The sequence below is a fragment of the Lactuca sativa genome, chromosome 3 (assembly GCF_002870075.4).
Source record: "Lactuca sativa cultivar Salinas chromosome 3, Lsat_Salinas_v11, whole genome shotgun sequence".
Lineage (NCBI taxonomy): Eukaryota > Viridiplantae > Streptophyta > Magnoliopsida > Asterales > Asteraceae > Lactuca > Lactuca sativa.
The window spans coordinates 240723736-240736529 of record NC_056625.2 but is presented as its reverse complement, the minus strand read 5'-3'; the positions used below and the strand labels follow the sequence as shown (position 1 = coordinate 240736529).

The following is a 12794-nucleotide window of genomic DNA, read 5'->3' as shown; positions in this document are numbered from 1 at the left end:
ATTTATTGTGTTCTTTTATATACAACAAGACATATGATTTCTTAGTTTACACACATATGATTTCACATAATTTATTCTTTTACAGACACACACATACATGTGTGTATATATATATATATATATATATATATATATATATATATATATATATATATATATATATATATATATATATATATATATATCGGTGCGGTTTGGTTTTTTATGGTTTTTTCAAAACTAGAAACCGCACCACACCAAAAACTTTTGGTTTTTGCAAAGGTAGAAACCACATCGTCGATTTTTTGTTTCGGTTTTGGTTTTTCGGTCTTGGTTTTGCGGTTTTTCGGTTTGCGGTTCTGTTTTTACTAACCCCTAAATTACGTCATGCTTCATGATACACCATTATAAAGAGAATGGAGTATGGGTGATTATCCTATAATTTCGGTTAACCAAATAAGGACTTGTTTGATTTGATTCTGACCGATTCCGGTCAGTCATTTTGGCTTGACTTGGTCTGGGTCAGTATGTTTGATTCATATAGAATCAGACACTCTGTGTTGGTAATTTTATCACCAAATATATTTTAGTGTAATGGACTTAACAAGTGTTTCAAGAATAATGTTTTAGTTATAATACAAGTTAGGAGGTGCAGGAGTGCACACTTGTATTTACTAAACATTGTTAGTACAGAACCCTAATTTACTGTGAAAAGTCGGGGGTCTAATTTGTCATTCTTGAAAGATGAAAACTGTTTTGATTTACCCGTTGTTGGATAAATCAGGCATAACGGTGCCTGTTTGAAACACATAGAAAACGTAGAACGCTCTCTCTTCATCTTCTCAAAATTTATTCTGATTTTATGCCTAAAATCTGAATTGCTACATCAGGAATTATCCCAGTTTGGATTTCGTGATACCCAAGGCATATAGGGTCAAAATATCAAACAAGGAAAGTGTTTACACGATTCCTGTTTGTTATCTAGATTTCCCAGAACCCTAATCGAATTCCCCAACAATTTTGTTTGATATTTTCGTTTTCTAGAAAAGATGGCTGGCAATTCACTGAAAGGCATGAATACTTCGTTTAGCAAATTAGATAAATTTCAGGGCCAAGATTTCAGACGTTGGCAAAAGAATATGCACTTCTGGTTGACCACTTTGAAGGTTGTCTATGTTCGTTCTACTCCAAGACCAGAAAAGGTTGAAGATGCAAGTCTGGAACAGATCAGAAGGAGAAGCAAATGGGAGAATGACAACTACATCTGACTTGGTCACATTCTGAATGGTATGTGTGATTCCCTCTTTGACACTCATCAAAATATTGAAACAGCAAGTGAATTATGGAACACACTTGAAGCAAAATATATTGCTGAAGATGCTTCAAGTAAAAATTTCATTGTTTCTAATTTCAACAATTATAAGATGGTTGATTCTCGATCTGTAATGGAACAATGTAATGAAATCCTACGAATTTATGGTCAATTCACACAACACAACATGTCCATGGACGAAGCCTTTGATGTTTCAAGTGTGATTGATAAACTTCCACCCTCATGGAAAGATTTCAAACACCATTTGAAACATAAAAAGGAAGAGATAAGTTTGATTCAACTTGGGAGTCATTTGAAAATCGAATAAGGACTTCGTGATGAAGAGAATGACAAAGGAACTGGAAAGGGAAAATCTGAAATTGGACAACCCCAAGTTCATATGGTTGAATGTGATAAAGAAGAAAATTCTAATCACAAGGGCAAGGGTAAAAACATACGTATGAGGGTAACAACAAAAGGTCCAACAAAAAATACAAGGATTCCAAGGAACTTGTGTGTTGGAGATGCAATCTGAAAGGGCATATGAAACGTGACTATCGGGTGAAACTTGGAAATAAAGGTGCTAGTGGTAGTGGAAAATAGGGTGCTGGTGGTGGCAGTGGGTCTCATGACCAATCTGTAACCAAAGGTCAATTTACTATTGATCTTGTAAGTTCAGTATCTAATGTTATTCTACTAACTCCATAAGTTTCTTTTGTACAGGAGGCTGATACAGATTCATGGTGGCTTGATACCTGTTCTACACATCACGTGTGTAATGATGAACGGTGGTTCACGAAGTTGAACATAGTAAATGAAGGTTCTGTCTTACGCAAGGCAGATGCAGGATCAAAGCCAATTTTAGGAACTGGTTTTGTTAGTAGTACGTTTACTTCTGGAAAAACAATTAGTTTGTTTGATGTATTATATGTTCCAAAGGTTCGAAAGAACCTTGTGTCTAGTGGTTTGTTGAATTGTATGGGTTATAAACAAGTTATCGAGTCGAACAAGTATGTGTTGTCTAAATGTGGAATATTTGTGGGATTTGGTTATTATTGTGAACGTGTTTTTAAGTTAAATGTTATAAGTTGTTTTGCATCACATGTCAAATATACTTTTATGACTTCTGTGCCTAATCTTGATAATTCTATGTTATGGCATAATAGATTAGGACATGTTCATGTTAAGAGAATGGTTGAAATGTCAAAATCCGGATTGATTGCAGCTTTTGACATTAATTCTGAAAAATGCAAGACTTGTATGTTAACTAAAATCGCGAAACAACCGTTTCCAAACGTTAATAGAAAATCAGAAGTGTTAGAATTGATTCATAGTGATCTATGTGATTTCCATGCTACACCTTTCTTGGGAAATAAAGAGTACATTGCTACTTTTATTGATGATTCAGGTCGGTTTTGTTATGTGTATTTATTACATTCCAAAAATGAAGTTTTGGAAAAGTTTAAAATATACAAAACCGAAGTCGAATTATAATTGGGTATTTCGATAAAATATCTTAGGACAGATAGGGGAGGAGAGTACATGGATTATGAATACTTTCAATCAGTTGGAATCATTCATGAAACCACAGCTCCTTACAATCCACAACAAAATGGTGTTGCTGAACGAAAAAATCGAGTTTTAGAGGAAATGGTAAATTCGATGCTTTCCTTTTCGGGTTAAGTGAAGGCTTTTGGGGTGAAGCTATGCTTACAGCTAATTATGTGCTAAACCGGGTTCCTAATAAACGGAACAAAGTTACTCCTTATGAGCTTTGGCACAAGAAAGCACCAAATTTGAATTATTTTCGAATTTGGGGATGTCGAGCAGTTGTGAAATTACCCGAACCTAGAAAGAAAAATTTGGGTGAAAGAGGAATTGATTGTATATTTATTGGATATGCAGAACATTCCAAAGCTTATAGGTTTTATGTTATAGAACCTAATGAGGCATATTTCGTTCATACCATTATAGAGTCGCGAGATGCAATTTTTGATGAGCTGCGGTATTCTTCAATTCAAAGACCAAAGGATCTGATTCCAAGCACAGGTGAGGTGTATAAATCAGATGGAAAGGAAGTTTTTTCAATTCCAGAAACACAGCAACTTCGTAAAAGCAAACGAGGTCGAGACGCAAAAAAATTTGGCGAGGACTTTCAACTATATTTGGTTGAAGGTTCGAGGGATAAAGTGAAGAAACAATACTCATATTCCTCTCATCTTGAGAGTGATCCAAAGACTTTTAAGGAAGCTATGGAGTCTCGAGATGTTGCGTTTTGGAAAGAAGCGGTTGATAACAAAATGTCATCCATTATGGAGAACAATGTTTGGGTGTTATCTGATTTACCTCCTGGTTCTAAACCTTTGGGATGTAAATGGATTTTCAAGAAGAAAATGAAGGTAGATGGAGCCATTGATAAATTCAAGACTCGTCTGGTCATACAAGGTTTTAGGCAAAAGGCCGGTATCGATTATTTTGATACGTATGCACCAGTAGTGCGGATTTCTACCATTAGATTGTTGCTTGCTTTGGCAGCTATTCACAATCTAGTGATTCATCAAATGGATGTTAAAATAGCTTTTTTGAATGGTGATATTGACGAGGAAGTTTATATGAAACAACCATAAGGTTTTGTTTTGCCTGGAAATGAGCAAAAAGTGTGTAGACTTGTGAAATCATTGTATGGACTTAAACAAGCTCCAAAACAATGGCATTTGAAGTTTGATGAAGTTATTTTGTCTAATGGTTTTTCTTTAAACCAATCTGACAAATGTGTTTACATCCGTTTTGATTCATCTGGATCTGGTGTGATCATTTGCTTGTATGTAGATGATCTGTTGATTTTTGGCACTGATCAAAATCAAATTAATGTAACTAAGAATTTATTGTCTTCAAAGTTTTCCATGAAGGATATGGGGGAGGCGGATGTAATCCTTGGAATAAGGATTAAACGGGTAAACAAGGGACTTGCTATTACACAGTAACATTACATTGAGAAAATTCTCAAACGGTTCAATTATAGTGATTGTACACCCGTTAGCACCCCTATGGATTCAAGCATGAAGTTGATGCCTAATAGAGGCAGATCAGTTTCTCAACTGGAGTACTCACAAGCTATTGGCTCTTTGATGTATGCTATGACTAGCACTCGTCCTGATATAGCTTTCGTAGTGGGAAGATTGAGTAGATTTACTCATAATCCTAGTAGTCAACATAGGCAAGCGGTACATCGTGTTTTCAAGTATTTAAAAGGAACCAAGGATTATTGTTTGTGTTATTCAAGATTTCCTTCGGTCTTGGAAGGATATTCTGATGCGAGTTGGATATCCAATAAAGAAGATCATTCTTCTACAACTGGTTGGGTATTCTTACTTGGTGGAGGTGCTATCTCATGGGCATCTAAGAAACAATCTTGTATAACAAGTTCAACAATGGAATCTGAGTTTATTGCATTGGCCGCTGCAAGCAAGGAAGCAGAATGGTTAAAGAATTTGATTTATGAGATTCCATTGTGGAGGAAACCGATTGCGCCATTATCTATCCGCTGTGATAGTGTTCCTACTTTGAGTAAAGCTTATAGTCAAGTTTATAATGGTAAATCGAGACATATTGATGTTAGACATGGGATTATTAGAAATCTAATAATGGATGGTGTGATTTCGATTGAGTTTGTAAAATCACAACAAAATTTGGCGGACCATCTCACTAAGAGTTTGGCGTGAGACTTAGTGCACAAGTCTGTTATAGGGATGGGCTTAAAGTCCTTGTGAATTCTTATGAATGAGACACCCAATTCCCCTCTAATACAATGTTAGAGGTTGAATTTAATGTGGAAAGCTCATTTATATGAATTGGAACACACATTATAACCATCCCAAGGTACGTGTGTTTGAACCTGTAGAGACTAGGATGAATTTGATTTCTTAATGATTCTTTTGATAAAATGTATACAGGTACATGAATAAAAGAATCACCTATATGATCGTGAAGTGTAACCGTACTTCAAAGAGCTTGGGACTTGGCTTTTATACGATCAAGAATGGATCGGGACACACGACTTTATAATTAGTGTCAAGTTATTTTGTTTTAGATGATTGTAAAAATAATGTGTATATTATCTTCAAATATTCAAACGAGTTGATAGGTTCAATCTTTAAGATACCTTGATTTCTCGAATGTTTGAAATGTGTAATATACTAACATGAAAATTCAATCGTATCGATATTTTCATTTATGCATTAGTTTCGTTTCTTTTGTTTTGAGTTTGTTAATTCAAGGTTACACTAAAATAGGGGAGGATTGTTGGTGATTTTATCACCAAATATATTTTAGTGTAATGGACTTAACAAGTGTTTCAAGAATAATGTTTTAGTTATAATACAAGTTAGGAGGTGCGGGAGTGCACACTTGTATTTACTAAACATTGTTAGTATTGAACCCTAATCTACTGTGACAAGCTGGGGGTCTAATTTGTCATTCTTGAAAGATGAAAACTATTTTGATTCATCCATTGTTGGATAAATCAGGCATATCGATGCCTGTTTGAAACACATAGAAAACATAGAACGCTCTCTCTTCATCTTCTCAAAATTGATTCTGATTTTATGCCTAAAATTTGAATTGCTACATCATGAATTATCCCAGTTTGGATTTCGTGATACCCAAGTCATATAGGGTCGAAATATTTGAATTGCTACATCAGGAATTATCCCAGTTTGGATTTCGTGATACCCAAGTCATATAGGGTCAATATCAAACAAAAAAAGTGTTTACAGATTGTTATCCAGATTTCCCAGATCGAATTCCCCAACACTCTGGATAAATCTGTCAGCCGTTTTCCTATGCCTCGGTCCACCTAAAAAGTGAAGCTGACTAGAAAGAGAAACTGTTTTTCCCATTTGTCCCTTCTCTTTCTCTTTGAACGGATTTCACTCTATCCTCTCCATCGTATCTCTCATGATCAACTTCAGTCTTCAACATCGCCGACCACCTTCTCTATCGACATTCTCTCCACCACCGGCTACCTCCTCCACCACTGTCCTCCCCATCGCATCTCATTTGGGGTTTCTGATCTCTCGCAACAATTTATAGATTTTGAAAAGAAAAGTAAGGTTTATAATTTCTCAACCGATTGAATTCTTTCATGTATGATTTTTATAATGAACATTTTTAAGATAATTGTGAAACTATCTCATCTTAATCGCATCTTTCTTTCTCTAATTAATCTAATTAGATATTCTTGGAATTAAGAGTATGCTGATTCATGGTGATTAGGGATTAATGGATGATGAAAATTATGTTTAATCGTTTGATGAAATTTGAAGAAATATGAAACAATTTGATGTTCATGGTTATTGCATGTGTTTGATCTAAAAATGTATGTTTGAAACTTTGATTTGGTGTTTGTTGAATTGGAATTGTGAATTGGTTAAGTAAATTCAATTGTCTTGGTTAAATAAGATTATGTTTCGATTGGTTCAAAATATTATGAATGAAATGAAAGCCATGAATTGAGGGTCAATAATTCAATACGTGTGCAAATTTATGACTTTTGGAATTGTAGAAATGTTTGACTTTAATTTTGGTTTTAAATGTTCAATGGTTTATAAACGATTCTTTTTTACTTTATGCAGCTTATTGATTAAGTTTAATGAAGGATGGGAGCTCCAGGAGACTGGGTTAATGAAATTGTATGACAAGTACAAGGAATTAGCTCATGAATACATCAGTTCAATGGAAACAAAATCACGAAATGTTGTGAGACATGGGATTGTGATGCTACATGATTGGTTATTAAACATTTGATTGACATTGATCTTGAGCAACAAAAGAGAAAGTGAAATGTAATGTAATTTCGATTTTGGATTTCCATACAAAGTATTTAACTATTTATGCATTATGTTCCCTAGATTAATGATAATGTTGTCATTGATTTCTTTTGAAGGTTTTGGTCATTTGATAATATTTGGATCACATTGTGAAGAAAAGATGAAAGCTCTTTTAAACATGAACATATGATAAGATGGAAACTCTTTGATTTGTTTGTTATAATATTCTATTGTTATTTATTTTTATACAACATTGTATTTTAAAGACAAAATTGTAAAATTAGTCCCTGTATTTTTCAAAAAACTATGGATGGAATCCAAAAAGTTTCCAACTTGCATGAAATGTCCAAAATCAAAAATTTTTCGTGATTTTGGTCCCAAAATTAAAAAATTCTCATGGTTTTGGTCCAAAGAGAACTTAAAATGACGGTTTTGCCCTTATTATTTCATTTTTCTTGATTTATTTTACTATTTCTTTAATTATGAAAAAAAAAAAAATCCTACCCACCAAACCCCACCCCACCTGTAACTCTCTCTTATCTATCTATCAGACTCTCTTGGCTCTGTCTCCTGTCGTCTTCTTCATCATTCTCAGCTGCAAATCATGAGATAGTTAATAACTTTTTTTTTTCAATTCTTTATAAATTTACATTATTTGTTCGATATAAGATAGTTGATATTTTTTTTTGCTCAAGTTGATAGATTTTATTTAGCATAAAATAAAAAAAACAAAGTAGAAGAGTAAAATGGTCATTTTTAGCATTCAACATAATAAATTAGATGTGTAATCATTAATCAACAATATGGTTTCAGTAGTTAGAAGGAGAAGGAGATGCAATAGCTTCTCACCTTGACTCAGATCTTACACGGTCAACAACTAGTCAATAGCATTTTAAATTAATATTTTTATATTTTATTTATATTGACTAATTAATTATTTTAAAACCTAAACTTTTATCTTGTTTATGTTTGATTGAACTTTTTTGAATTAAAAAAGAAGTCTAACGTGACGTTTACAAAGATAAGTAAGTCGTATATAAAGATAACAACTATAAAAATATGATTAAAATGTAAACTACTATTAATTGATCAATTAAGTCAAACATGACGTTTAATTAGAATTATTTTAGAATCCAAACTATAAGTGTATTTATGTTTTATTTAACTTTTTGAGTTAGAAAACAATTGAAACATAAATTTTATAATGATAAATAAGTTCTAAATAAAACTTTTCTTTATAAAATAAAATGCAAACTATTTTCATTCAATAAAATAAGTCCAACTAACATGACGTTTACATTTTTTTTAATCCAAACTTTTTGTTTATTTATGTTTCATTTAAGCTTTTTACTTAAAAAACAAAAAACAAGTACAACTTGCCGTTTACAATGATAAATAAGTTCTAAATAAAAATAATAAACATAAAATTTTGAAGTACTGAACAATAAATAATTACTAACTTCTCAATGTATTGTAGTGTGGATCACCGTAAGCAATCATTTCTTCAACGATGCAAACTATATATACATATATATTCCCCAAACCAAATTATATATATATTGTGTTCAACTTTTTGGGTAGAGATAGTGAGGTAGTCGTGGTTTCGCAATGACAACAAGTGGCTTAGCCAAGGCAAGGTCGTCATGATTTTCAACAAGATTAACACCCGACTCATTTTGTGGCAACTCCCAGCTGAACCCTTGAACCATTCTAGCCAACATCATTGTAGTTATTGTTGAACCCAATGCCACTCCTGGACAACCTCGTCTCCCAGTGCTAAACGAAAGCATTCTCAGGTCATTATCTGAAAGAACCACTTGCTTTCCTTTTGCATCAACATGTCGATCTGGGTCAAACCGCATTGGATTGGTCCATGCATTTGGATTTCTTCCCAGCCCAGGACGACTAAGCAAGACGTGGCTACCCTTGGGTATGAAGTAACCAGCAACTGTTGTATTCCTCATCGAAACATGGGGAATATTGAAAGGTGCGAAAGGATGCAGCCTGAAGGCCTCCTTGATGCATGCTTTAATGTAATTAAGTTGAGGAAGGTCTCGCTCTTCTACCAGACGGTTGTGACCCACTTCTTTGTCTAGCTCCGCAACGGCTCTTTTTAGGATAGTAGGGTCGTTGATCATCTCTGCCATCGCCCATTCTATTGCATTGGAGGAATTATCAATCGCAGCTAGCATTAATTCCTAAAATTAGACAAGCCACCAAGAAAACACCAAAAGTAAATTAAATTGAAGAACCACTCATATGAAGAGATTATAACTTCTCTCCAACATTTGGTATGTTTTTTGAAACAAATATTTATGAAAGTCACTAAGATTTGCATGTGAGTGTTACTAAAATCTGGGCCTTGATCTCTTGATCGGTAAGCTTAGGGCTTTCATGGTTGATAAGGACATCAAGCACATCCTCTTTTAACTTTCGCACCCCATCTTTCCACATTTGAATCCGTTCATCAATCAACGGATCTTGGTACTTACGAACTCTTTGAATGGCCGTTCCGATAATCTTTTGATGGCCCTCAAAATCAGTTTTACCTCTCAACCACGGGAAGAAATCACTGATGGAAAATGCATAAAGATACTTGAGGATAATGAAAACAGACGCCACATGTTCAGTTTCTTCTTCACCTGGCCCCCCATCTTCCATTCCAGCCCCAAAGAATCTTGTCCCAAAAATCATCATCCTTATCAAATTTCCAAAATAATGTTGGCTCGTGTTTCGAATATTTACTAACCCACCGTCAGTTAGGGTATCCTTTTTTTCTATTTGATTGTAAATGTAGCTAAGCAAGTGATTGGCTTCATCGTCTCGTGTAGGTTGGAGCCATTTGTGCATTGGTGGGGCGAGTACATCATGGATCAGGATTGTTCTCATCTTCTTCCATTGATTCCCATTAGGGGAAAGAATAGTTGTTTTATACCCATCACTTACCAGATAAGTTGATAACGTTTCAGGCCTGGAAGAAAATACTACATCTTGCTTTCGCAGGAACTCGCATGCTAGGTTAGGACTGGAGACTGCAATGACATGGGTCGATGGTCCTAGCTTGATGCAAAGTATTGGGGTATTAAAATGGTCCATGAGTTTGTGGATCCATCGGAAAGTTGGCCGATTTAGAAGCATTTGAATGGTGCAACCAATGAATGGTAAAGGAGTCGGCCCAGGTGGTAATCCAGGTTGGTTGGTTGTAGTTTTCTTGATAAAATACTTGCGGAAGAAGATGGAGATGATGATGATAGTTGAGATGCTGACCACCTGAATAGCCATTGATGAAGACGAAGAAGGTTGCATTTGAATGGGAAACAAAATTTGGGTTGACCTTATTATTGGTAAGAAGTTGTACATGAATTGCGATGGTTATGATCTATTCTTGGGTGCAAGTTTTATGTGATATATAGTCCAAATATTTTACCAAATTTGATCAAGATTCAAGAATCATAAAAATACCATAAACAATAAAAATAGAAGTGGGACCTTATCATCTACATAATAATTTGATGACCCTACAAACGTATGGTATAACAAAGAACACATCTTATTTGAAGTCTTAAAAAAATTTGTTCCAAGAGCATGCATGTTTAAAATGATGTTCGTCCAAACCTTGTGTTGTTATTTATGATATTAAAAATGGTTTTGAAAAACTTATTGATAACTGAAGGTTAACCAATAAAAAATTATTTTTAATAGAAACTAGCTGACATGTTAGCCGTAAAACCTAAAATGATATAAGATGACATATAAAAAATGTTTCTATATTAAAAGAAAAATATATAATATATTAAATTAAACTAAAATAAATATTAAATACTAGTTCCCCGGCTATTTATATTTAATTTAAATATTTTTCACAACATATCATATTTGCAATAGTATCCCAAATTTTTTGCATTTCATGTCGTAACTCTATCGAATGTTACAATGCCTAAATCTTGAATTATCCCATTGTTCTTCTGTAGGTATGTAATTTGAACCGTAAGTAATTAGTTTTTAGCTTTCACAATGTGAATCTAACATAATATTTCAATAATTTGATCATTTACAAATTAATATGGTAAAATTTATATGTTAATCAAAATATATTTAATTTGTAATTTTATAATATATATATATATATATATATATATATATATATATATATATATATATATATATATATATATATATATATATATATATATATTTCAGATTCACAGTTTAAATACTAATAAGTCATATTCATATTATGAATCCTGAAAACTGAATTATATTGCAGTTTAGATATACAACGTCAAAAACGTCAAAAAATTCACTTATGAACTTTACAAAACTAATATATAAATAATTGAAATGTTAATATATATATATATATATATATATATATATATATATATATATATATATATATATATATATATATATATATATATATATATATATATATATATAAAAGCAATGTATATATTATATTCGTGATTAATGAATGTAATATAAAATGTATTGTTAAAATATGACTTATCTATTTTTCTATTTAGGATTTTAGTTTAAATCATATGTTTATATAAATGGAAAATATATTATATATTTTTTGTAGAATTATTACAAACCTATTTCTTCTTTACAAAACCACATCCAATATTTAGAAAATGTTGTTATATGTGTCTATCACAACTACATACTCTGTTTAATTACACATCGTGTATCGAACATAACTCTATTTTAGTTTCCACGTGTTAAATAATTAATTATGTACAAATTCAAAATATAAAAAAATAATATATATTACATTATAAAAATACTTTTTTCTAGAACTATATTTTTATCATATATGATGATACTTTGAAATAAATAATTTTTCAATATGCTATAACAATTATGATTTTATTTGAATGTCATTTAAATTTATAAATCACCACAACAGTACAAAACAATCAAAGTCGCAATAAAAAATATAACAAAACAAACACCCAAGAAACAGAGGTGCAACCAAAGATATTTGTTTAAATAGAGTTAAATAATTTATTTAATTCTTTAGCATTCATCTACTGCTTGAAAGCTGCAAAATAAATAATCATTTGATTGAGTTCACACAAAGACAGTTACACACAAATAAAAAGTATCCATTTGTTCATAAAAGACCCCAACACCTTGGCATACCTAATACAATACTTCTCTTACAACTTTTCATTAAAAGACCAAAATTATAAGAAACAATAAAAGATTGATAGATTCTATATTATGAGAGTAATCAATGACAAGAAACGACAATGATTGAAAATGTGTCGAATGTATTAATCATAACAATGGAATAGTTTTTGGAGACGGAACTATTATGTAATTGCTTCAAAAGTCGTAACCCTAGAAGTTACATGCACGCTATTTATAGACTAAATGATACATCAATTTCGAACATGGACATGCCCATTTCAGAATCAGAATTAAACAATAAATCCGAAACTAAAAATTTGACACAACACTTAATACTTAACAATCTCCCCCTTTGTGTCAAATCAGAAAGAGGTCTTCTTTATCGTCTTTGTGTGTCAAATATCTTAGGCATAATCTTCAGAAGAGAAGCTAGGACAGATAAATACCAACATATCATATCCGAAATGCATTTTACATCAGCAGTAGAATTGGATTTGTTGGCTTCAGTCGAAGATAAAATTGTTTTCAAAGCATTT

The 12794-nt window shown here is 32.4% G+C and overlaps 2 protein-coding genes across 2 annotated transcripts; one reads left to right on the top strand and one right to left on the bottom strand.

Annotated features, from left to right (window-relative positions):
- Positions 1-4338: 4338 nt before the first annotated feature.
- Positions 4339-7096, top strand: LOC122197194 (secreted RxLR effector protein 161-like). Its single transcript, XM_042900722.1, has 2 exons — positions 4339-4958; positions 6925-7096. The coding sequence occupies exons 1-2, from the start codon at positions 4339-4341 to the stop codon at positions 7094-7096; spliced, it is 792 nt and encodes a 263-aa protein (XP_042756656.1).
- Positions 7097-8428: 1332 nt separating this feature from the next.
- On the bottom strand, positions 8429-10482 carry LOC111906653 (isoleucine N-monooxygenase 1). The gene is made up of 2 exons (XM_023902425.3): positions 9469-10482; positions 8429-9317 (listed from the first exon to the last, which is right to left on the bottom strand). The coding sequence occupies exons 1-2, from the start codon at positions 10477-10479 to the stop codon at positions 8685-8687; spliced, it is 1644 nt and encodes a 547-aa protein (XP_023758193.2). The 5' UTR covers positions 10480-10482; the 3' UTR covers positions 8429-8684.
- Positions 10483-12794: the final 2312 nt, after the last annotated feature.